Source organism: Haliaeetus albicilla, chromosome 14 (genome assembly GCF_947461875.1).
Source record: "Haliaeetus albicilla chromosome 14, bHalAlb1.1, whole genome shotgun sequence".
NCBI classification, from domain to species: Eukaryota; Metazoa; Chordata; class Aves; order Accipitriformes; family Accipitridae; genus Haliaeetus; species Haliaeetus albicilla.
Genome location: NC_091496.1, coordinates 7183273 through 7208258, shown reverse-complemented (window position 1 = coordinate 7208258; position 24986 = coordinate 7183273). Strand labels below are relative to the sequence as shown.

Genomic DNA, 24986 nt, shown 5'->3' with positions numbered 1-24986 from the left:
AAAATTTTTTTTTTTTTTTGAGGAAAACCTCATGAGCTGTTACAAGAGACACGAGTTATTGCTTTTCTTATGAATACTCTGTTGAAAACAGAGCAAATCCATTTAAAAAATTAAGTTTTTGCCTTGCTGCTTCCAGGCACTTTTCTTGGAATGCTTGATTGAATACAAGTTTCCCTTGAGAATATGATACAAAAACATTTGGGTGTACCCATCCTTAAGGTATAGTTAGAGTGCCTAAAAATAACTAGAGGGAAGTTTATTGCTTTTTTAAAAAATGTGGGTTTTTTAATCTTTATCTCAGGCAAAGTTTTCAACTAGTATCCTAAATGAGAAGAGCCTGACCATCATACTGTTATCTGTGACAAGGATACAGGGTTTTATGTAAGAAAGACAGTGATGTCTTGCATCAGCCTCACCAAACAGTGCACCACCTAGCTTTAATCCACCAGAACAATTTGCTGTATCATACTTCACTGATATCTTGTCTATCACTTCTTCCTTCATCAGAACCACTAGTCTCTTCTACTTTCCAACACATCAAGATAAAACAAAACAAATAAAAAATTCCTGATTATAACATCTGTTACAAGTTTGGGAGTCAGCATTCTTACCCTTGGAGCACTCCAGTTAAGTTTAGGAAAAACACTACCACCCAAGGAAGTTATTGCTTCTTGAACTTTAGCTGTGAACTCAGGAAATTCTGGTGCCTGAACAAAGAACAACAACAACAAAAAATATCAGTTTCAATACATTTAATAGTGAACTGTAGCCATCTTCTAAATACCATCAGAAATACATATTGTAGAAGGAATAAACGTGTCCAAAATCGGGAACCAAGAACCCCACAAAAATAATGTATTTGTAGAAATAAATCACTTAAGAGTCAACTCTGACATTCTTTCAATCAGAGAAAATTGAAAATATGTCTCCAGTTCTCACTCTCATTGCTAGCAAGATTCCATGAACTTCAGGGAAAAACCTGAAACTTCATAACATTCACCATGAAAGCTGCAACAGCTGGCAAACATGGAAGTCAAATAAGCAGACCTTAAATACATACCTGTTGTTTTATACCTGATGGTAGATTATTGTATATAAATAAGATCCAAGAAGATTTAAAAACAAACAAACTTTCAAAACCAGTTTGTTTAGAATTAAGCATCTCTAAAAAAATCTAAAATACAAATGTTGGAGCATTCTGTCAAAATATTAAAAGGTAGAAAGAGATCGGTTCTGTTTTGTAATAGTTCTCCAGTTGCATTTAGGAGCACAGTAAGAGAGCAAAAGTAAATAAATCAATTCATAGCCAATTTGAGTGACAGCTCCTCATTTAAGCTTTAGTTTTACAAAATGTTGTAATAGCTCTTAAACTAGGTCTTAAAGTAGCTCCTTAACAATATATTGCATCAAAACAGAGGACACACTGCAAAGGTATGGGTTGGACTAGAAAAATTTGTCTGTAAAGAACATTGTCAATATTGTAAACATAAGACGGGGAAAAAGCCCAACTCCTCAGGATGCTATAAACTCCATTCTGAATGTGGTGTGATAGAGAAAACTAGATTGCTGACCTTTCAAATAACATGAAAGGATTTCAGGCATATGTCAAAGATTTTTCATGTAGTAGGATTTATAGCAAAAAGTATATAAGAACACTACTTCTGCCTGAGTGTTTTTAAACTCAACTCAAAGATAACTTCTAGGATAAAGTTAATTGATGCCTCTAAAACAACAAAGCCCTCACAGCCACACAAGTGATCAAAAAAAGTTCATATATTTTGGCATCTGCCTTCTGAAGTCCCCCAAATGCAAACACTTTAAAAAAAAATCCTCTCACATTTTAGCACAGTGACCTAGACTGAACTTCAAACATTCTGAATCTTTCCTTAGTATGTTACCTAGTCTCCATGGGAAACTACACTTGAAAAACTGAAAAAGCACTTCTCTTACTTTATTTTTAGAGCTTCAGTCAATTCCAGAAATTGTTCCTGCAAGAGGTAAAACTCTTCATACACTGCATTCTGATCCAATCTCCTCTTGTTTTGACAGAAGTCAGGAGTCATACTATATATGTAATACCAGCACATACTAAGCCTCCCTGGGGAAACGTTACTACCATCATGTCATTTGATTAATATAAGCGAAGAAATATACACATGAGGATAGCTCTAAGGCTGCACAAACAAGCTAGATTCTAACATTTCCTAAAATTTGAATGCCTGACTTTACGACTATCAATATTAATGCACATTTTTTTAAACACAGAATTTTCTATAATCCTGTATTCTAATTCTTCTTCAGAATACAGAAGGGGCAAGGGGAAGCAAGTTCCACTTGATGACTCAGGTGGGTCATCATATCAGAATAGCCACAACCACAGCCCACCTTACTGCACCCTGAGCCAAGAAACCAACAGAGAATTATAACCTAGGATTTATCATTAGTAAGATATGAACGCCCTAGGCTGACAGCAAATGCAGAACAGCAGCGTCCAGCCTGTCCCACTATTCTTTACAGATTATGTTCCCTAGTGTCTCCCTGTTCAGCTTCCACATCGCTACTTGATCCATTCTCATCTCTTGCAGTTAACTTCAGATGCAGCTCCCCACCCTTCTGCATTCTACACAGGCTGTTTCTTCACTCTCTTCATCACTGTCAAACTGGTAACAGGCAACACTTAAAAACATAGGAGACTATTTCCATTCACTCACTGGCCTCAGAGCAGTCCCTAGTTTTCAGGTAGAGAAAGAGTATTTCCCATGGATGGAGTCTTTGGCCAAATTTAAGTGTATTTTTGTAGGAACTAGCCACTGGCACAAACCGTGTTCATTATTAACCATTTTCAAAGTTCCAGGTTTGGTGAAAGACAAAGCCCTGCCAGTCTCTGAACAAAAGCCACCTTGGAGGCCAAACCACCCCTCTTCTTCCTCTACCCCTGCTTTTATTGCTGAGCATGATGTGATATGGTAGAGTCTCTCTCACGACAATTTGGGTCAGCTGTCCTGGCTCTGTCCCCTCTCCTTCTCTTGCCTTCCCCTAGCCTAGTCACTGGGGAGGGGCATGGGGCAGACCCGGAAAAGAGAAAGCCTTGACAAAAGAGAAAGCCTTGACAATATGCAAGCACTGTTCAGCAACAGCTGAAGGTTAACTCCATCCCACCCAGCCCCAGTAAAACATCAGCTGTAAAGCTGCAATCTGTACACAGTACACAATGCTTACCTAGCTAAACTGAAATCACTTGGCCTATACCCTTCTGATGGGTATCATACCTGTTGATTATATATTTCCTTATTGTGTTGTACACTATAACGAAACCTGATTCAGAAGTCTGGTATTATTTCTTTAGCAACATTAACATGAGCTTCGCAAAAGGCAAGATGGATACCCAAATGCTTCTTCTGAATAATTTGCAGGCTAAGGCATCTACTTTATCAAAGCTTAGATATTTGAACTGAAGCTACTAGTGTGTGCAGATCTGGCATGTATTAGTTTTAAAATCTAGACTATAAATACTGTGCAGGCATACACACAACTCAAAGCAGGGCTGTGTTTATATTGCACCTAATCCAATGTGAGTAATTCAACACTATGTTGAACATTAGGGAGCTAATAGGACTGAAGTAATAGTATCAATGGCAGACAAGTGACGCAAGTATATTAACTGTGACAATGACAGGGCAACGGCAAGTTTCAAAAAAGATGTAAAAGATCAAGGAAGCCTGGTTCATATCCATCACGATCCTGATTCTGAGCCAGGCACAATGCAAGGAGAGCATAAAGACAGGGGAAAAAAAAAAAAAGATGATAGAAATAAATGTACTTAGGAGGAAATAATGGCACAGGTTTAAGAGAAGAGCTGTGAAAATTGAGCTGCAGGGGCTTCGTTTCTTCTGCATCGAGTCTGATTAAGTAATTGGGAGACATTCAGAGTGGTGAAAATGAAAGACAGCTATATTTAGAGGCATACTTCAGTTCATTTCCTATAGTCTAACAAGTGTGTGATTGTTAGGGATGAAGAAAAACATTTTATTTTTAGTTAAATAAAATTAAGCCAGCAAAACTTTCTTAAAGTTACAGACATCTACACTGCTATTCATCTAGAATGGTCTGAAAAACATTAAATACAGCAACAGGTATCTCTAAGTGGCAACAAGTTTATATCACAAGGTTGCAGAAAGGATACTGCTGACAAACCCACACGTTAGGCTTTTACAGGACCTTACCTTAAGTGTTGTAGTATTCTCATCATCTGACCACTGTTAAAAATAAGAACAAATCAAAGGTCACTGGTTTCCTGAGACATCTTTATGAGAACACCAGAGTTCACATGGCTTCCTACAACATGTAGATCAAATCATTGCCCTGGAGCTCCTGTAGCATAACATCACCATCTTCCCAATTATTACGACTATAAATTAAGACAGGAAAAATACTGTATATTCAGCAGAAGTACTGTTCTAAAGTATGGATAAAAGATGATACCTATATTTTAATTGTGATTTATATTACAAACTTGAACATTTCAGAACTCATAGTCTTCCCTGTCCAAAGCTTGTCTCCAGCACTTCTGTCATTAGACCCATGATCCATTAGTTTCACTTATATTTCTTTTTCATCTCCTTTTTGTACCTTCTGTCACCTTGCACTTATAACATTTTTCAGCATTTTTCTTCTAGAATACCATTCTGAGCTATTATAGCCTCAGAAAGTTTCACTGTTTCTTGAAATAACTCCTCCAAATGCACTCCTCCTTCTAATTCTTCAGGGAATGAAACAGCATTAAGTTCAATTCCAACATCCTTCAACATTCCCTACTCATTATTACAAATGCAATTATCAATAAATAAAGAAATTAAAAAGTCTTCTGTGAAAGAGCATAGAAACATTTTAAACCTTCCCTGACATCACAGTATAAATAATGATGTTTTTAAGTTTTTCAAGGCAACTACCACATGATTATTATTTTTGTGAAGTACTCTCCTCACCTATAAATTATGCAGAAAAGGTTATACGTTCGTATTTTTCTCAGAGATTTGACATTAAGTTACATTTTATACTGACCTGTATTTCTTCTGCATCGTCACTCCCCTCCTGAGCATGACTTGGTGGATCTTCTCTAAAACAAAAAAATTAGCAGGAAAAAAAAAAAAAAAACCACTGGAGTTTGACTTGACCATATACATTACATTTCCATAGCATCTACCAGCTGTTGATCTCAAAATGTTTTTGTAAGATTAAGCCTCAAAACCCCTGGCAGAGTAAAATCAGAGCAAGCCAGTACAGAAAACTGAAGACCCTGGCATTAGACTTGGGCCCTACCCAAAACACTTAACTTCTTTCAAATCAGCATATCACTTTCTGCTCTGAAAACACCATAATCAAAGCTTTTCAATACCCTATTAATCATTCTTTTCCAACTTTACTGTACTCTGACAGAAGCACAAATTGAACAAACTTTTTTTTTTTTTAAACACAAGTTCAATTTAAATTATGCTTTGCCTCCATACTCCTTTTCCAAATAAAAATGTATAAAACTTGAGTTTCAGATGTTGACCTGTGAATTGCTGGTTCTGAAAAGAGAGTGTCCTCACACTCCATACACAGAAAAGAAGATCCTGCAGAAAGTGGATACATAGTCATCAGCTTCTTCCCAAAAAGTTCCTTTTTCTACACAGGTGAGATCTGCAGTTGTAAACACTAGCATACCGAGGAGAAAGCACTTGACTGCAAATATTCCCTTTAAGTTTTAGGGGACTTTTGAAGTTTAGCCAATATAACTGAATGTGAAGACCTTAAAGGAAAAGACCAAGCTCTTGAAGAAGACTTGTTCACAGCAAGTCAGTGTAGCAAACAGTAAGTTCAAATGTACGGCCCTGCCAAAAGTCAACTCTTCAACAAGCTAAGTCGCTGCAGTCCCTTCCATAGAGATTAAACTATCAGTTTAGTTTTTGAGATCTAGAGGTCAAATACCAGTTTACTGAAGATTAAAAGGGATCTTGGCCTTGATGGCAAGAAGATCACATTCACTTCTAGCTAAGAAAGTTCAATTTAGTGAAAAACTCATTTCTAAAAGGAATTTTAAATTGGAAACATCTTAAAAATATAAGTAAATTATACAGTTGTCCATTATTCCATTGAAGACATGTCCTGGTTTCGGTTGGGATAGAATTAATCTTCTTTCTAGTAGCTGGTATAGTGCTTTGTCTTGGATTCAGTATGAGAAGAACATTGATAACACACTGATGTTTTTAGTTGTTGCTAAGTAGTGTTTAGACTAGGTCAAGGATTTTTCAGCTTTTCATACTGCCCTGCCAGCGAGAAGGCTGGAGGGGCACAGGAAGCTGGGAGGGGACACAGCCAGGACAGCTGACCCCAACTGGCCAAAGGGATATTCCATACCATGTGACATCATGCCCAGTATATAAACTGGGGTGAGTTGGCCAGGGAGGGCAAATTGCTGCTCAGGAGTTAAGTGGGCATCGGTTGGTAACTGGTGAGCAGTTGCACTGTGCATCACTTGTTTTGTATAGTCCAGTCTTTTTATTATTACTGTCATTTTATTATTATAATTATTCTTTTCTTCCTTTCTGTCCTATTAAACTGTTCTCATCTCAACCCACAAGGTTTACTTTTCTTTTTTTCTTTCCTGATTCTCTCCCCTATCCCACAGGGTAAGGAGGAAGTGAGTGAGTGGCTGCATCGTGCTTAGTTGCTGCTGGGGTTAAACCACAAGAAGACAGCAGAAGTTGTTTCTATAACATACCTGTAAAGTCACACCCTAAGTTTCAGTTCTTCTGAAGTCTTATTAAAAAATAAATGGCTGCTGCTAAATAAGCTGCACAATTCTGCAGAAGCAGGTGACAGTATTAATTCTTATCCAAAATGGTTTTAAAAACAATTCTAATTTTCTGGATACCTTTTATTAAAAAAAGGAATTTTAAAATTGAAAAAGACCTTTCATCTTTACAAGGTGTTTAAACAACAGCTTCAATTTTACATAAATTGGTTCCTGATAAATTAGACATAGCTCCCTTACACTCACAGCCTAATTGGTTGCTCTGTGAGAGGCAAACTACCAGTTAGGAAATGATGAAATGCGGACTGATTTCTGAGTCTGGCCATTAACAAGATGTATGCTTGCAATAATCATTTTACAAGGAAGCCATACAGTGAGATTCTAAGCAGAAAACAAAGAACAAGCCCTAGGTTCTTACCAACTGTTTCTCATATCTATCCACCTCATTCTTCTACATCCAAAATCCTGGCACAAGTATACATACAGGACATTCAGCCTCGTCATATGCATGGATTATATGTATGCAAAGGATTATACAAACTCAATAATTACCAAGATTTTCTATATCGCTTATCTTATTGAGAATTAAACTCAGGTAATGCCACTTCACCCCTGGATAAGGCAGCAGGCGTGTTAATGGCACGGGACAGACCAAGCCTCTGAACCGGAGCTAACCATACCAAAGCAACCAAACACAAACCAGCAGGCTGTGCAACCAAGAGACTAGTAGACTCTGCAAGGAGAGGTGGGAAAAAAAAAAAAAGAAGGAACTGCCCCTACTTGGCCTAGAAGTATTAAAGTGTATTAAATGGATTTTAGGATCTGCATCAGGCACCAGCAAGCCAAGTTTTACTAACAGCAACAGTCAGCCCACTCACATGCTCATACAGTATGAGGTTCACTGCAGCCAGATTAGTCAAATTTTAAAAACTCACTGCGCAAAATATAGTATGTGTATGCAAGATAGCACCGTGAACATAAAATAGTATTAATACTTGGAGGGTGGGGGGGGGAACACTCTTTACCTTCCAGAAACGACAAGTGTTCCATCATCCAACAAATATTCTTTCACATTTTCTGGCAGAGGAAGTATAACACTGGAAGAAACATGATAATTTCTTTTATTATTTATTGTTATATTACTTGTTAAAAAAAGTAACAAGAGTTGAATAAAAAGAATTTGTTTTTTTAATAGAACATAGCTCAATAACAGTATGTTTTATTCTCTAACACTATGAAAAAAACCATTTCTCTTTCTCCCATCTTGTCCCTTCCCAAAAAGCAGTACCCATTTTCCCTCCATAGAAGTAGAAGAGAAAGAGGCAAAAATTTTAGATGAAATGCACAACAATGCCCCACTCCTTCAAAGCTTTAAGAAATTCAAAGAAAGAGTGTGTGTGGCTAGTGAGGAGACAACGTGTTGTTCAAACTAAAGGTTCCCCTTCTGAGGTCTGAACCAAAATTGCCTATACTGCCTGAACGTTCCAAAAATGCAGGACTATCACTAAACTTGCCAAAAGTATGCATGTGCTAAACACTAAAAATTATAAAAGATTAAATGCTTTGATTACTAAAAGCCTGATGTCAGCGCTTTTTAATCCAACAGGTCACCTATCTTGAGCTTGACTTTCCTGAGTTACTGGTAGCTCTCGTAACCATCTCGTGACCTGCCACAGCACCTTAGAAACTGCAGAATTTGCTACAGCTTCCAGAAACACACAGAAACTCAGCCACTTGGTTTGGGCGCGTTCAGCCTCAGTTCCTTCGAGCAACCAAGCGGGAACAGCAGTGATGTGGCTATCAGCTGGCGCTCAGCGCAGAGTCCCACCGGGACAGCAGGGAGCACAGGGATGCCTGGCCTGGCCTGGCCCCAGGGCCGCCCCAAACACCCCCTCAGGGTGTAGGGATGAGGCCCCAGCTCGATCGAGCCTTCCCCACCTCCACCCCACGCCAGCTCCCCTGTATCTCACCCAACCCTGCCCCAACGCAAGCCCACTTCCAACCCAGCCCAGCCCCACACAGCTCCCCACCCTCGCCCCCACACAGCTCCCCTACTCCCCTCACACCCGCTTCTCCCGGCCCCTCGCCCGGCCTAGGCCGACACCCGGCCCGGCCCCACACCGCTCCCCTCACCTGCGGATGGTGACGGCCCGGAAGAGCGGGTACCACACAGAGAACTGACAGTGCACCACTTGCTCCTTCTTCATCCTCTCCCTCCAAACACAACCGGGCCCGGTCCGGTCCAGGCTCGGCCCGTTTCGCCCCGCTGTTCCCGGAAGCTCCCGCTCCTGCCGGAACCTCCCCCGCAGCTCTCGGCACCACCCGGCCGGCCATCGGCGGCGCACAACGGCGCGGAGACACGCGGCCCCGCCTCAGCGGCTGACAGGGCTGCTGCCTCACCTCACCTCGCCTCACCTCAGCTTGGCCGCCGCCCTGCCCTGCCCGGTCCCGGTCCCGGTCCCGGTCCCGGTCCGCGTCTCCCCTCAGCTGCCGGGCCGTTCTCCAGGCCTCCGTACGTGTGCGTGGCCCCAGCGCGGGGTTTCCAGGCGGTTACGTTGAAAACACGGGTGGCCTGAGGGAAGCGGCGGGTGTTTTTTATTCCCCCCCGCCCCGCCTAGCAGGCTTTGCTTTCTGGCTTTGCATGTGCTCCCGTAAGGTTTCGTCTCTCCAGCGTTATAGCGGAGCTCTGAGGCGACGGAGCCTCCTCGCCTCCAGCGGGGCTGCGTTTCGTTTTAATAACTTAATAATTCGCAAGTAATAACGTGTTCTTCTTCAGCCCCGTGGTTCTGCCGTCGTCTCCCCTGCGTGGAGGGCCGAGCGGTTTCCATCTGACGCTTTCCTCACAGGCTCTCGCTTCTGCCATTTGAGGCTGTCTGCCCAGGCCCCCTCACACGTCAGTTGTCTGGAAGGTCGATAACGATACGGAGATGCTGCTAAACCTCTTCTGCTTGTGCAAGTTTATTGTTGCTGTTGTTGTCTGTCCTGCAGGGCGAGAACCAGTTATTTTTCCGTGTTTCATCTGGTGCTGAGCGGGTCGTCCACGCTGCTAGATACCGTGACAAAAATGCAACTTTTTCCCTCTCTTCCATCAACTTCTGCTAATTAATTGATTTTGCTGCTAGAATCGTATTGCGGAAATGCAAGTGCACTGACTGATAGTAACAAGTTTGAAGTGACTTAGGAGCTTTTAGCGATATTTATCTTCAGCACACTTATCTCAGCGTGCTGTTGGTTAAATCGTGCGTAAAACACTGCCAGTGCCCCTTTTACGCATTCTTTATAAGAAACCCTGTATTTTGTTTTATCTTGAGCTTGCCTTAGGACACCATTGCTGAGCTTCCATTAAATCTGGTTGCTCTCAGCTGGGATGTGTAGTTTGGATTAGAGTATATCTTTTGAAAAGTGATTTAGAAATGCTAATCCATCTGTCGTGACTTGGGTAGGTTAATGTAAAGCCCTGATAGCCTGGCTACTCTCTGAGCTGATTCACAGGCCTCAGTTAGCTTAAGATTTTAATTACTGGGAAGGACAATTTGGAAACTGTGGAATGGTTGGGCGTTGCCTTGAAAGGAAGCTACTCAATAAGGGATTAAGCAGTGGGAATAAAGTTACATGTTTTATAAATGGTATGCCTTTTTCAGGGCTGAGTTTGACCCCCACATGAAATAAATGGAACAAGTAGCATAATTTGCCAGCAGTACCCTGTAATACTAGCCACAAAAATCATCAGAGAAGGTAGAAGTGGGCCAAACTTTTTTTTTTCCATAATTAGTAGTTCAAGTGCTGTTGATTTCTGCTAAGAAGGCTGATAAATGTGGACACATTGCCATATTCTTAAGATTGCACTGATAACTATTAAAAATTTATATTCATAGAGTTCATGTAATCCTAAGTCAGGTAGTCAGGTTCCCAGGCTACTGTGCAAGCTGTGTTGCATTTTTAACTCAAATAATGCAGTGGTAATTTTATGAGATAGAAGAACCTTTCTGTCTGAGGGCTGCAAGATAAGGTCTATTCTGAAACCCAATATATGGCTTTAGAAACCTAACATTGTAGTGTTAAGTTTAACTTTCAGTTGCAGCTGATTTTGTTTATGAACAAAAGGTGTTGCCACCCTTGACAGTATGACTGATGTGAGATGGCAGAATTGCAGCCTATATTTAACCAAATGGTATTTCAGCTTTCTAATGCAGAAATTCTCACTTCTATACAGTCAGATGCATTAGATGAAAAAATTACTTTTTTTGGTGGAACTTTTTAAAATGTCACTCGTACATAGAGTTATTGCACCCACTTGTGGAGGAGATCAAAACTACAGAAGCTGAGATTGATGAGTCTTCCTCTCTCTTGTTTTCACCTATCTTAGATTTTAGTGATAATTCAAACCACTGAAGCTGTATATTTTTTTGTTATTTTAAGTTCCAAGCCACCCTTGAATCTGTCTGCTGCAGAAGAGGGCAAGCTGTGTTGAAAACAGCTTCTGCCATGAGAGGAGGTTCTCCTGTGTATTTGTAACTGATACAGGTAAGTATTAATACTGTTGTACAAACCATTACTATAGCTGCTTGTGGGATTTAGTGTACAAATGTGGTAATCCACATTTGAGAAAGATACACTGATGCTTGCAAACTTATGTAGAAGGATTAGTATGATCAATGGAACAGGATTTCCTGTGAGGGGAGACTAAAAGAGGAAGACTTATTCAGTCCTATCAAAGAAAAACTTTAACAAGGATATCACCTTGAGGGAGGTGATTCGCCCCCTCTACTCTGCTCTCGTGAGACCCCACCTGCAGTACTGCATTCAGCTCTGGGGCCACCAACATAAGAAGGACATGGACCTGTTGGAGTGAGTCCAGAGGAGGGACATGAAGATGATCAGAGGACTGGAGCACCTCTCCTATGAGGACAGGCTGAGAGCTGGGGTCGTCCAGTCTGGTCGTTCAGATTTTTCAGTCTGGAGAAGAGAAGGCTCCAGGGAGACCTTCTAGCAGCCTTCCAGTACTTAAAGGGGGGGGGGGCTACAAGAAAGCTGGAGAGGGACTTTTTACAAGGGCGTGTAGTGGTAGAGGGGCAATGGCTTTAAACTGAAAGAGGGTAGATTTAGATTAGATGTAAGGAAGAAGTTCTTTACTGTGAGGGTGGTGAGGCACTGGCACAGGTTGCCCAGAGAAGCTGTGGATGCCCCATCCCTGGAAGTGTTCAGGGCCAGGTTGGATGGGGCTTTGAGCAACCTGGTCTGGTGGAAGGTGTCCCTGCCCATGGCAGGGGTGTTGGAACTAGCTACTCTTTAAGGTCTCTTCCAACCCAAACCGTTCTGTGATTCTATGGTATGTTTCACTATATACTCTCTTGATATGTTTACATTGCCAACAAAAAGGCTATAATTCTTTCCAAACATAGGAGGTGAATTTGTTGTAGCTAGGTGTATGAGGTTTTTGTATTTTTATTCAGCTGGGATAGAGTTAATCTTCTTTCTAGTAGCTGGTATAGTGCTTTGTCTTGGATTCAGTGTGAGAAGAACATTGATAACACACTGATGTTTTTAGTTGTTGCTAAGTAGTGTTTAGACTAGGTCAAGGATTTTTCAGCTTTTCGTACTGCCCTGCCAGCGAGAAGGCTGGAGGGGTACAGGAAGCTAGGAGGGGACACAGCCAGGACAGCTGACCCCAACTGGCCAAAGGGATATTCCATACCATGTAACATCATGCCCAGTATATAAACTGGGGGGAGTTGGCCTGGGGTGATCACTGCTCGGGAACTGACTGGGCATCGGTCAGTGAGTGGTGAGCAGTTGCATTGTGCATCACTTGTTTTGTATATTCCAATCCTTCTATTATTATTATTGTAATTTTATTATTGTTATTATTATCATTACTAGTTTCTTCCTTTCTGTGCTATTAAACTGTTCTTATCTCAACCCACGAGTTTTAACCTTTTTCCTTCCGATTCTCTCCCCTATCCCACTGGGTGGGGGGGGAGTGAGCGAGTGGCTGCGTGGTGCTTAGTTGCTGGCTGGGGTTAAACCACGACAGGGCATCACTCAGAGCCTCCTTTGATTGTTTCTTCTGGATGACCAGGAACCTCTTGGAACTGCTATGCTGAGCTGTGCTTCTTTTGCATAAGTTGGTGGAAAGCTTGATCTTGTATTTTGGAGTCACAGCAAGAGACGATGGCCATTATCCAGCTACAGCTCTTAAATCCTAAGTGAAGAGAGTTTGAGACATTGCTGGCTCAAGAACAAATGGGTAACAGCTAATTGAACTAACGTGAGATAGAAGTTGGAAGATAAGCGAGTGAGGTTCTAGAACAGTTTTTCATGCAAATAGTAAGGCAGATAGTAAACCTACATAGTTTTAAGATGGAGCTTCATTGCTTTGAGAAAGGATTATAGAACGTATTTATGAAAGAACAGAATTGGGTTTAATAGGTCAGGTTTCCTTTTCAGGACTTAGATTACTTAAAAACAATTTGAACGTTTGACTAGTACGACCTACTTCATGCAACATGACTGTCTTAAGACTTAAGGAGGAGCCTGCCCTGTGTACATACTGAGGAAATGGATTTATGTACGTTAGTTATAATCCTGCTGATAACCAGAAATATTTTGTACTACCTATTCCTTGTAACTTCTTTGTGGAACTAAATGCAAATCTAATATGCAAGAAAGCTGATTGTTGCTCCATGCTTTTAAATGTTTCAGAAATGTGCAGTAGATGTTATCATAAAAGGATAAAGTAAAAAATAAGAGTGCTAAAATTGGGTGTGACAGAGATAGTGATCACTCCAGGTACTCTTCAATGCTAGAGACCCCACAGAGCCTTATTAAACCGTAGCTGAAGTCAACGGGAAGATTCCTGTTAACTTTATGGAAAGCTTATGACCATCAACGCTAAGAGTGATAGAGATCTTTATGATTATCTCATCTCTCCTGGTGTTTAAACTGGTTTGCTTCTTTGCACTGTCTTTTTGCTTATGATTCATGCTGATGCTCAGGACTTCAGTACTACAACTTAGTATCAGAGATGAGCTTCCTTGGAATAAGAGTTTCTGTGCTGAAAAGTGGCCCATAGCTCCACAGTGAGACAGGGGACTAATGGTGAATCTCTAATGCATCGTATTTTTCTGCTGCCTGGTGTACCTTTCATCTAGAACTGGATTGAGAGAGTGAGTGGACAGTCTTATCTTCCTACGGAGCGTTAGGATGCAGGCTGAGGCACTGAGCTGCAGGTGCAGAGTCTTGCTTTGGGCATGTATTCAACTGCCTTTGGCATTGTGTTAGCTACACCATTCCCAGTAAGACTGACGTGCTTTGGTCACGCTAACTCCATGTGCCACCTAGACTTGCAACACATGGTGACTTTTTGACCTTGTTTTTGGGGGTAAGGATTGAGTCATTTACATGTTTATTTGTGATGTGTGTAAGGTGGAAATAGGTTCTAGTTCTGATTCTTTCTCAATAGCAGACAATTTTTACCACTGAAGTCCTCTTGGTATAAGTTTCCTTTTCCACTTTCACAGTGAAGTGCTTAGTCCTGTTGTGGTAATGCTGTGTTGACAGCACTTCATCCAGATCAGAATGAAACAATTTGACTGAAATGGATCAATTTTGTCTCTGTCTGTGTCTGACCTTTGAATAGTTGAGGGTGGCTTTAGCCAGCATCGCTACTCAGCAGCTGATAGGACTATTACGACTATGTAAGTCAGGGATTTGACCCAAACTCCCACTTCTCCTTTGAATTATTTGACTCTGAAACCATCAGGTGGAGCTGAAAATGTGAATTGCACTTGCCATCACATGTCCCTAACTTTCTCCAGCAAGTTTTATTTGTTAATGTAGAATGCAGAAACGAACCTTTTAACTTTACTCTGAAGGCAAATATTGACTTTATTTCATAGTAATCTGGACTTTGCACAGGAGGGGAAAAGCCTGACATCCTGAAAATGGCAGCTGAGACATCCACAGAAGTTCCAAAAACTGCTAGACAGTTCGTCCTTAAAGAAGAGGTATAATATGCTTGATTTTGACACATGTCTTGTTGTTAAATAACAATTATCTGAGACTGATCAGAATGTTTGTAAGTGTAGAGTAAGAAAAGCTATAGATGCTGTATGTTTGTAAAATCTGTTCAATAGACAAAACACTTCCTGATGGTCAGACAGGCGGCATTTCTCTTTGTTGAAATAATCATACAAATTATCAATGGGGAGAGAGAAATTGACAATGTTGCATTATTTTAAGCTTCCTCTTTTTTTTTTTTTTTTATTTTGCAGCTGTTTCTTGTATTGTCTGTTCAGGCTGTTTTCAATGTTGAGAAATAATGCTGATGATACCTCTGAGAAGACTATACGTGAAACTCAGCCTTGTTTTCTGTCCCTTTAAGATGATGAACCACTAAGAGTTGCCTTAACATTTAGGATTGTACCTTCTTTGATGCTTTCTGAAAGGGTTTGAATTTAGGTATTTGCTGTTCTAAAGACATTAGTGAGGGGGTAGTAAGATTTTTTCAAAAATTCTGGGCTCACATCTTCACAGAATCAGAAAATATCAGGTCCTGAGGAAGGAATTTGGAGGTATTTCTGGGTGCTTATTAGGAGCACTTTCACCCTAATTTAAACTGCCTGTTATTTGTTTCTGTTCTCTTCTAAGTGAATTCTTAAAAGTTAATCTTTGGTGTTAAAGGCAGATTTGGCAACAGCTTTACACTGTTGTTAGAAAACAAATGTAGTTTCTTTTATCCAGCGCTCCTTTCTTGCAATGAACACAGTCTTGTAATTTCTTTAGGTTTTAAGGTACAAAACTTTTTCAGGAAAGAAGAGACTCACATTGCTGAGATATATTTATGGCTCTTCCCCTTGGTTGGTTTTTTTAATATGAATATTTCTCAAGCATAACGGGTTTCATTTTTGTAAGCTTTTTGGGTTTTCTATTAAGACCTGTGTTTTTGCAGGTAACATTTTCATTTTATCCTCTTTTTTTTTTTTTTTTTCATAATGCCTCTTAGTTCTTCTCCTTTGGAATATTGTACTCGTTGGTGTCATTGGAAGTTTGTAATTAGATCTTACATATTTTAAGCTATTTAGTTTTTTCAGTCATTTTATGGGATTAATACAGGAGAGTATTTACCGTGCCTCTGCCAGTGGCCTTTATATTAAAAGTGGTTCTGTAACTCTTCAGTAACTACGTGATCTGATGTTGGAATATCTTCTTCCATGAAAGTGGCGGCTGATCTTATTTCCTTCTTCGTGTTTCTAGGTTCCCACAGTCAGGCTGCTGCAAGCAAAAGCAGATGTTACTTGCCCATCAGATTAATAGATAAAGAAATAGAAATAAAGCAATAAAAATAACTCATTCTAAAACTGAGTACAGTAAGTGCAACACATCCTGCAAAGTGTCCTTCAGCCCTAAATAGGGGATTTAGCAAAGCAGAAGTTATGCTTCTGGGCCAGCTTCCGCAGGTTTTAATTGCGCACCTGACAAGGCGGGTGACAAATTCTCTCTTTCTTCTAGGGAAACCTGGCAACTTTTAGTTTTCTCACCCTGTAGGCTGTTAGCAGCAAGGGTTTCACCTAACTTTAGAGGATTGTGGAACCAGTTCCATTGTAAATATTTATGCTACATGTCCTATAGTACTTTTAAATTATTGCTTCATGACAGTGGAGGCCAAAAGCTGTACTTAAGAATACCTGATTAAAAATAAGACACTTTGTTTGACGTTGTTTGTTTTGTACATGTAAAACCTATGACAGTGATGTGGTTCTGATTTCAGCTATTTTCCCCTCTCTGCTTCACAAACAATAACTTGGTGACAGGGGTAATGATCTGCCAGTTCTGTTGAATGCTGCAGCAATGTGGGACTATGATCAATAATCTAGTTCTTTGTGTTCTCTGCAATGTTTAAAAAAATTCATTAACACAAAACATTTGGCTGTGTTTGCTTAACTGAAGTATATATATTCCTCTCCTCAGACAACCAATGGAACATGATTTTAATCTATTTCTTTTCTGGATCTTCCTGTACTCTAGTTCTGCAGTGATTTAAGAGTGAAAACAAAGTTATTTAAAATATACCTGAATGCTTCCAAACCAAATTACTACTTTTACCTGTAATGAGTATGATATACTTCATCTTTTCCTTTCCTGCTGTTTTTGTGACCACAAAGCCATTAGAAAGTCCTTTTGAGAACGTGTAGCTCTCCTTTTCCAATTCCTGTTACGTGGAAATATTACACTTCCCGAAATAAATGCTAGAACTCCTACATGTAAAATATGTGTTGCCACAGTTACAACCATAGGAATGCTATTGTTATTTCAATTGTCTATCAAAATAATTGTTATGAAGAACACATTTTAAGAATTATGTGAGTTCATCCAGCTCAGTTGCAATTTACTGGATACCTGAATCACTTCTGATGTGCCTTCTGCCTCCAGCTGATGCTGTACTGTGCTTTTGTACTCTACTTATAGCTGCATCATATACTGCATTTCATTTCTCTATATTCTTTTTTTTTAGTTGGTGAATCTCTCACTTTTAAGTTCAAGATCTATATGGCCACACAGGCCCTATTTGCTCCTTGTCCTGCACTAGAGGATTGTAGTGTGCCAACCACATGAATGACCTCTTGGACTTCATCCTCTGCTACAATTTAATGTTGTGCTTTTTTCCCCAGATCCTCTTTTCCCCTTGCTTATGCTTGCTCTGTTGCTGTCAGCAGTGTGTCGCTTTAGACAATAGGAAGTGATTTGTTCATCTTACTGATTACTTTTGATTTCTGTGGTCAGACCTATGGCCAACTTGATAGAAAATTCTGGAGACAAGCTTTCTGTCTGCCTATACCTTTAGCAAAGCTTAAAATGCAAGTTATATTAAAAGAAGTAAACTGCTGCGCTAATACCTAGGGATTTTTCCCTTTTTGAAGGAATTACATAAAAGGTGAGGAAACATCCCAGGGCAAGTAAACTCATTTAGCTCAGAAAAGACATTTTGTAATAATGTTAATGCCAAGCAGCATCAGCAGCTCTCAGAAATCCTAAAAGGGCAGGTATGTATCACTGCTCGCAGTTACAGAAAGCCGCTGTTACACAAGGCCACAGTCTGAGATCATGGCAAGAAAAGTTTCCAAAGTTTTGTTTTCAGTCTTGCATGCTTAGCTATTAGGCCATGCTCTGATAAGTGGGCACTCGTGATCACTGGCGTAGCTGAAGTCTGTGCAGACCAGTGACCCTTTTTCAGCTGAAATGTGACCTTTGCAAAATTCTTCTAAAAAGATGTGGACTTTCCAGTACATAAAATCCCACTGAATTAATTGAAACTTGGTTATAAAAGTCACATTAAGAAAAGTTACTGGGATTATTTTCTATTCCTATTCAAGAACTTGGAGTAAATTTTTTTTTCAATATTAGCTACAGGAATGTTGTTGCCTGTTCCTGCATGTATTCTGATGCTGAGATTTTGTCTGCAAAAGAATCCAAAAATAGTTGTGTTGCTTGTCCCCTTGGCCCCCACGTATCTTTGGGATTAATCTTATAATGTATCTAACAAATAATTCTTTATTTTAGGTAATTGTAGAAAGAAAATGGTTGAAGCTTGAAGAAACAACTTATACTGATCCCTTTGGTAAAACCAGGTAATTGTCTCTGGCATTTCAGATTCCTGTAATGTTCCCAATTGTATGGACTAGCTCCAGGCTAGAGAATATGAGCATTACAAACCTATTACTCAGCACAAGATGAGATCTATTCATTGTGCAATTTCTTTATAGTTCGTACTGTTCAGAGAAAAAAAATCTTACTCTAGCAGATGTGCTAGCATGTGGGATTGAATTTGGCTCCTAAATCCTTTTGGGTACACTGGACCCTGAATTACCTTGCTTTTCCAGTTCCTTGTAAAGACACTATGCAGAAAAGCAAGTTCTAGCTATGCAACTAGACTGTGATGATCAGAGAGTTCGTCTCATAGCTTTTCTGGTTCTTCATTAAGGGCTCCTTTTTCCTTGCTGGTGGTGCTGCATTGTGCATCCTACTGACAAATTCCTGTCCTCTTGTATATTATCACGCCTGTCCAATTCTTTTGTATGCTTTAGTTTTGCTGTATTTATCTAGATGCGACAACATGGCTTTACTTCTTTCCCCTTATGTTAGATTCTGTACTGATTGCTTTCTCTAGCGCTTCCCAATTCATCAGCAAAGTATCCTTTTAAAAATTAGCAAAGATTGGAGCTTTTGTGAAAGGATTTTTATTGCTGGTAGATTTTTGGTTTTTACTCATCTCATTGCTTATTTTGAGAGCGAAGCTTTGGTCTTCCTGTGTATGTACTCCTTGTGTGCTCAAGTAACTGAGCTGAGAGTTCACAGTAACTTACACTGTAAACCTTATGCAAAAGCAAGATGAAAGATAGAATGCATGTGGTCTTTTTACAAAACTGTCTTTCAAAATCTGACATGTTTTATGTATAAATTGCTTTATGTTGCACTTTTCCAGAATCACTTTTATAAGACTTGTCTGTTCCGTGACAATCATTTAAGTCTTCCACTTATTTTTAGTGATCTTAAACAATCATTAATTAACTATTTCTCCTCTCCCTCCTTTAAGTAGGCAAAACAAAATTATACAACAGACATTTTATAGTGCCAGTATATGACAGGGCCTGCCTAAGGCCAGCTGCTTTCTTATGGGGCCTCACTCTGTGATGGTATATTTTGCTTTTAAATGAAAGTACCAAGGGTAGAAGATGACTTACGTATTCATTTGTTCTTTTCTCTGTGTTAAATAGAACTTGGGAAACTGTAAAGCGTACTGGCAACAAAAAGGGTGTTTCAGCTGATGGTAAGACACTGGTGACTTTTTTTGTTTGCATTTTTTCCTGTGAAAGTTCTTCTGATAAACTCCCAGTGCAGACTTAAAGCCGATCTGTTTCTGATTGAATGAGGGTGTGGAACAAATAGCTCAGCAGAGCTTGCGATACCCCTGAGTTAATGAAATGCTACCTTAAGTGCTGAAGAATCAGAACCTTACTGGTAGGAGTGTTTTCCAAAGATCATTGTATTCACTTTAGAACAATGGAGCAATTTCAAAGACATGATGGATGCCCTGATACAGAGTGGCTCACAGACTGGTGAATTGGGTCTTCTGGTAGGGGCTAGGGATATGGTTCTCTTGAGGCAAAAGAAGGGGAACATGATTTATCCATGAAAGGAGTGTAGGAGGGGGTTCCATACAATGGCTTCCAAACAGTCTCTGCAGGAAAGAGAGCCCTTCCCTAGATACTGGTGGGCTGAGGCTCGGTCTTGCTTGGTATATGTGCCTGTCATTTACTGGGGTACTTTGAAGATCCTATTTTGTGCTTTATCTCTCACCACACATGATATAAGGAGCTTAAATTCATTGTTTGGGATTCTGGAGCAGGCATCTAAATGTTTAACGCTCAGAGTAACAGTGCTTGGGTTCTTTTCCAGATCTAGCACTAAATACTCACTTTGCGCTATACTCAAATTCTATGTACCTGTATCTTCTGTTGCTATTTGTAGGTGTTGCAGTGATAGCGGTACTACAGAGAACTCTCCACTACGACTGTATTGTCCTAGTGAAACAGTTCAGGCCCCCAATTAACAGCTATTGCTTGGAATTTCCTGCAGGTAAGTGACTGAAACATTAAGATGAGTCACATAAAGCTGACATTTAAGTGTGTTCAGATGTGCTTCAGTGTCAGTCTTAATGAAGTAGCTCTAACCAGAAAACTGTGGTGACTCTAGCTCAGTGTACTATTCAGAAATAGGAATATTTGATAATGAAGAATACAAAATGAGTTCATTTTAGCAGAATGGAGACATTTTGCACAGTAGTCTGGTAGTAGAATATTGCATTTCCCTCCATTCCTCCTTTCTCTAAGAGTGAAAGGATTTGGCTTTTTTCCCTCATGAGAATATTAATGCCATTTCCTGGGAAGGTAGCATGCTTCTGTAGATAATCAGTTGAAGATGTGGGCAGCAGCATGATGAATCCAGGAACTGGAATCCTTACTAACGCTTCAGTTTATCTCTCTGTAAAAACAGGGTCATGAGGATGTTTCACCTCTTCCGTAAAGCTGGATTAGATCTTGGGATGGGTATTGTGGTTAAGTGCGAGCTTTTTAATTGATCTTGGTATTACTTATTTCACAGGCCTCATTGAGGAAAATGAGACTGCAGAAAGCGCTGCATTGCGAGAATTGGAGGAAGAAACTGGGTACAAGGGGGAAGTCATTGAATGTACTCCAGGTCTGTGCTTTTTTTTTTTTTATTTTCCCACCCAAAGCTAATTCTGTCTTTGACGGGTACTCTAAATGTCTAAAATGCTCTAAACCAAGGGAAAAATCTGCGCAGAAAGGTTTACACAGATTAGCAGAGTAGTATCCCATGGCTGTACCATTGAGACTTTGGTCCTTGATGAATCAGTTGCTGAACTTCTGTTAAACATACAGGACTAAAGTAAAAGTTTGATGTCTATAGGGGACAACTTTGCTATTAATTAGGATCCTTTATACAAAACCCAATTATTCAAGCTGTGATCTGGCATTTTAGTATAAAAGTCTAAATTGCTGGACTTAATGTGAACAATATCCATGAACTTAGGGAGAAAAAATAGCTGCATGATGCAGTCTGAGTGGAGGTCACCCTCATGTCAGCTGTGGGGAGGTGACAGTACTCAGGTTCTCCAACCGGAAAGAAAAAAAGGAGAGAATACTTGGAGTAAATCCAGAGAGCTTTTGGAACATGATTGTTACCAATCCAATGCTTCCTACATAAAACAAAACAAAGGCAAAACGAGGACCATAAGTAAAACTTGAGAAGGTAGGTAGAAAGGTGAGGCAGCTTACATATGATTTCAAGTAAACGTCATTACAGTTGAGACTTGGCTCTTGATTGTGGGGTACAGCTGCGTGCTGGGGACTGAGAGAGATGGAGACAGGTGATAGCAAAATTAGACTCTAATAGGCTGAAGAGGTCTATAAGGGAATTACAGTTTCATCTTCAGTCTGTGGAATGGAAAGTAAACCTAACTGCTGAAATCAAGTCTTACAAGGAATCTGTAGAAGAGCCGAGAGTTACAGAAACGTTACTTTTTTTAAGAACATGTGATAACAAACTTTTCACAACTCTTCCAGCATGAACGTATGCCAAATATATGTTCTTCTATTGTATCGCGTATATTTCTGTGAAAGCTTTTGTTAAAACATCGAGTTACCAGACTTCTGCTTTTGAAAAATTAACCTCTATGTGTGCTTGTTGGCAGCTCTCTGCTTGGACCCGGGTTTGTCAAACAGTACGACACACATTGTGAGTGTCACCATTAATGGAGATGAGGCTGAGAATACAAGACCTAAGCAAAAACTTGGTGAGTTTTGTACCATTTATTTGAAAATTCTAAGATAACAAAAGAATGAGCTTAAAAGAACTATCCCTACCACAGCATCTCTTCTGTCCCAGCTGATTTAGATGCTGTACATCCTTGAAATCATATCCTGCAGTCTAGATGAGCAGAGCCATGTTTCTTTGCTAAATTCAGCGGGGAGGCCTAGCTGTTAAGTGTCAGGTGTTGGCACACCCAGAATGAGAAATTCGTGTGCCAAACTTCAGTGAGGGCCATAAGCACTAGTGAACCTAGATACTCCTCTTAGTTGTGGCTTGACCCTGGAAGTGACTAGTGTCACTCACAATCAGTCAGCTATCAAAATGCTTTTCAGTTGTAAACTCTAGTGTATTTCAAAACTCTTTATTTTTTTACTTGCAGATGATGGAGGTACGTTATGTAACTGCTCCTTTTGACAGTAAGGTCAAGCATGATCTTCGTATGGCAAGTTTTACTTGGAAAATGTCAGTTAAACCTGTTTTTTATTTGGGCTTGGTTAATCTCCTGACCCTAATGAAACATGCATGAGACTGACTTTGGCCTAGACATGAAAATTCCTGTGGGGCATTACTGCGTCAATTATTGTCAAGTATTGCACCTACAGCACCAGTATCTCAGGAAATACAGATTACTGAATCCACAACAGCAGTAGGTCAAGCCAGAAAGACAACTAATTCAGATAGACAGGGAAGGTGTAAGCCAACACAAATTCATCAAGAACAAACCCTTTGTGCTGTTTTGGTCTTCAAACATATCCACAATCCATTACTGTACCAGTATAAGCCAAACAAAAGTCCCCTTCAACAGTGTATTTTCCATTCTCAGAGGGGAGGTGGTCTCCTTTTAGAAGGATTCTTATCCTCCACAGCTGTCAGCAACGCTGTTTTTCCCAGTTTCTTTCTGCCAAACCTGTTTTTTAATGACTCCGGTTGCTGCCTTCCCCCATGTAATCTGCTTTTTTGTGATACTTGAAGGCTCACAGCTTCTGCATGGCATTAAGCTAGTTAGTTTGCTTCCCCTTCTGACTTACATGATACAGGACACTGAGGTAGACTTCCTCAGCTGTTCACTAATTTAAAGGTGCATAAAATATTTTTCTTCTCTCCTAGAATTTGTGGAAGTGATTTCACTTCCAAAGAATGACCTACTGCAAAGAATTGATGGTAAGAGCTTTCTGACGCATTAAATGCACTAATGGGAACCTCAAGAAACCCTTAGCTTCTCTTCTCATAGCTCCTCATGGCATTTCTCATCCTAGAATACTGTATCTTAAACAAAAACCTGAGAGAGATTTGGCCAGGTAACAGAGTTAGTGACAGCATTAAGAATTCATGTCTGGAGTGCTATACAGCTTTGTTTTGGTAAAGGACTTAATTTTTTTTTTTTCCTTCCAGAACTCATAGCAGAAGAACATATTGCAGTGGATGCCAGGGTTTATACTTACGCATTGGCCCTGAAGCGTGCAGCAGAAAAACCGCTCCAAGTTCCTTTTATGAAGTTCTAAAACTAGACGATGAGAAATTTAGTTGAAAACTGCCCAATTCAGATGGCTTACAAGTGTAACTCTTCTTGTACTAAAGGTCCTTTGCTTTACTTGTAGAGCAAACAAAAGTATTTGTAGGAATGATTCTGATATTTTTATCTTGAATTATGTAACTGACAATTCTAACTGCTCAGTCTATCAAGCCTCGACAGAATAATCATAATAAAAATGCTGTTTGATTTTCAGAATGGCTCGTTTCTTGCTCTGTTCATCACTGCACTTATGTTTCAGTACAAGGAAGATGTTGAAGTGCCTGTAGTTGGTGTTGTAACTCCATCTCTTCAAATCAAGTAAGACCGCAGGAAGAGCACACTTCTCTCTCATCCGTAAGTAGCATCGTTTCAGCAACTAGAGGTAATTGTCTGCAATAGGAGCAGCAACAGGGGCACAAGGACAGAGCGTGCATGCTCTGGGTGGTGTTTGAAACTGCAGTTTCAGGAACTTCCTTTTATGATTTAGACCCAAAGATGTTGCTTCCTTCTCGCAGCCTGAACTAAACTATCCAGAAAGAGAAAATTGGTTTGTTTGATCTAAGAAAATACCGACTCTGACAACAATAACAACAAAATGGCCACTGGTGCAAACCAGAATGGTGTAGGACCCAGCCAGGGGATTCTGTTTAAGGTATGAGCTTACGTGGATGCCCTGACATAGGACAGTTGTGCTGTTCTCCCCGGGACACATTCACACACCTAGGCTGCACCTTCGTTCAATCTAATCACTTCTAGATAAATCTTCTGCCAAACAAACCTTCAGACTATCTGTGCAGTCGACTGCTTCTAATTATGTAAACAGATCCTAACCTTTAAGCAGTGGTGGCTAAGAGTTGTAATAAACATCTGCTCATATCAAAGTCTTGCCTCTGAAATAAATTTGGAGGAGCGTGCATAATTAGGAAGACTTTCCTAGCTTAAAAACAAAGCAGAAAACTTGCTTAAGATTTTCTTACCTTCACAAACAACACAAAGCTACTTTCAAGTTAAGCATGAGAGAAGACAGAAGAAATCAAAATGTGAAATCAAAGGGAAAAAGTCATTGATTACAGCCAAGCAAAAATGCTCAATGATTTTAGGGGGAGGAATCTTGTGATTTGGTTTTTAATTAAGGCTGCTAAAAACTGATCAGAATTACATTCTAGAAAGAGAAAGGATAAAAAGAAAAGGGAGCCTTCCAGACCTACCTCACTAACAAAGCATGTTAGAAATGATCAAAAAGTGCATATGAATTACATCTTGCACAAATGAGACACAGGAGAGAGC

The 24986-nt window shown here is 40.0% G+C and overlaps 2 protein-coding genes across 9 annotated transcripts in view; one reads left to right on the top strand and one right to left on the bottom strand.

Annotated features, from left to right (window-relative positions):
• The window catches only part of CDC123 (cell division cycle 123), a 35057-nt gene extending 25918 nt beyond the window's left edge, over positions 1–9139 (bottom strand). The window contains exons 1-5 of the mRNA XM_069801612.1: positions 8930–9139; positions 7822–7893; positions 5062–5116; positions 4224–4256; positions 612–707 (exon numbers count right to left, since the gene is read on the bottom strand). Coding sequence (XP_069657713.1) covers positions 612–707; positions 4224–4256; positions 5062–5116; positions 7822–7893; positions 8930–9003 — 330 coding nt within the window. The 5' untranslated portion in view covers positions 9004–9139. The remainder of the gene's footprint in view (positions 1–611; positions 708–4223; positions 4257–5061; positions 5117–7821; positions 7894–8929) is intronic.
• Positions 9140–9189: 50 nt separating this feature from the next.
• Positions 9190–23915, top strand: NUDT5 (nudix hydrolase 5). 8 transcript variants are annotated; one of them, XM_069801618.1, is made up of 11 exons: positions 9190–9308; positions 11216–11320; positions 13792–13962; positions 14695–14802; positions 18356–18423; positions 19570–19622; positions 20324–20431; positions 20957–21052; positions 22068–22178; positions 23294–23347; positions 23579–23915. In XM_069801618.1, coding segments are annotated over exons 4-10 (501 nt in total). In that variant the 5' UTR covers positions 9190–9308; positions 11216–11320; positions 13792–13962; positions 14695–14739; the 3' UTR covers positions 23296–23347; positions 23579–23915. The 8 variants fall into 8 exon arrangements, with proteins under 8 accessions (XP_069657719.1, XP_069657722.1, XP_069657716.1 ...); XM_069801617.1 differs by having other exon boundaries at positions 9191–9342; XM_069801621.1 differs by lacking the exon at positions 13792–13962 and having other exon boundaries at positions 14714–14802.
• The last annotated feature ends 1071 nt before the right edge of the window (positions 23916–24986 follow it).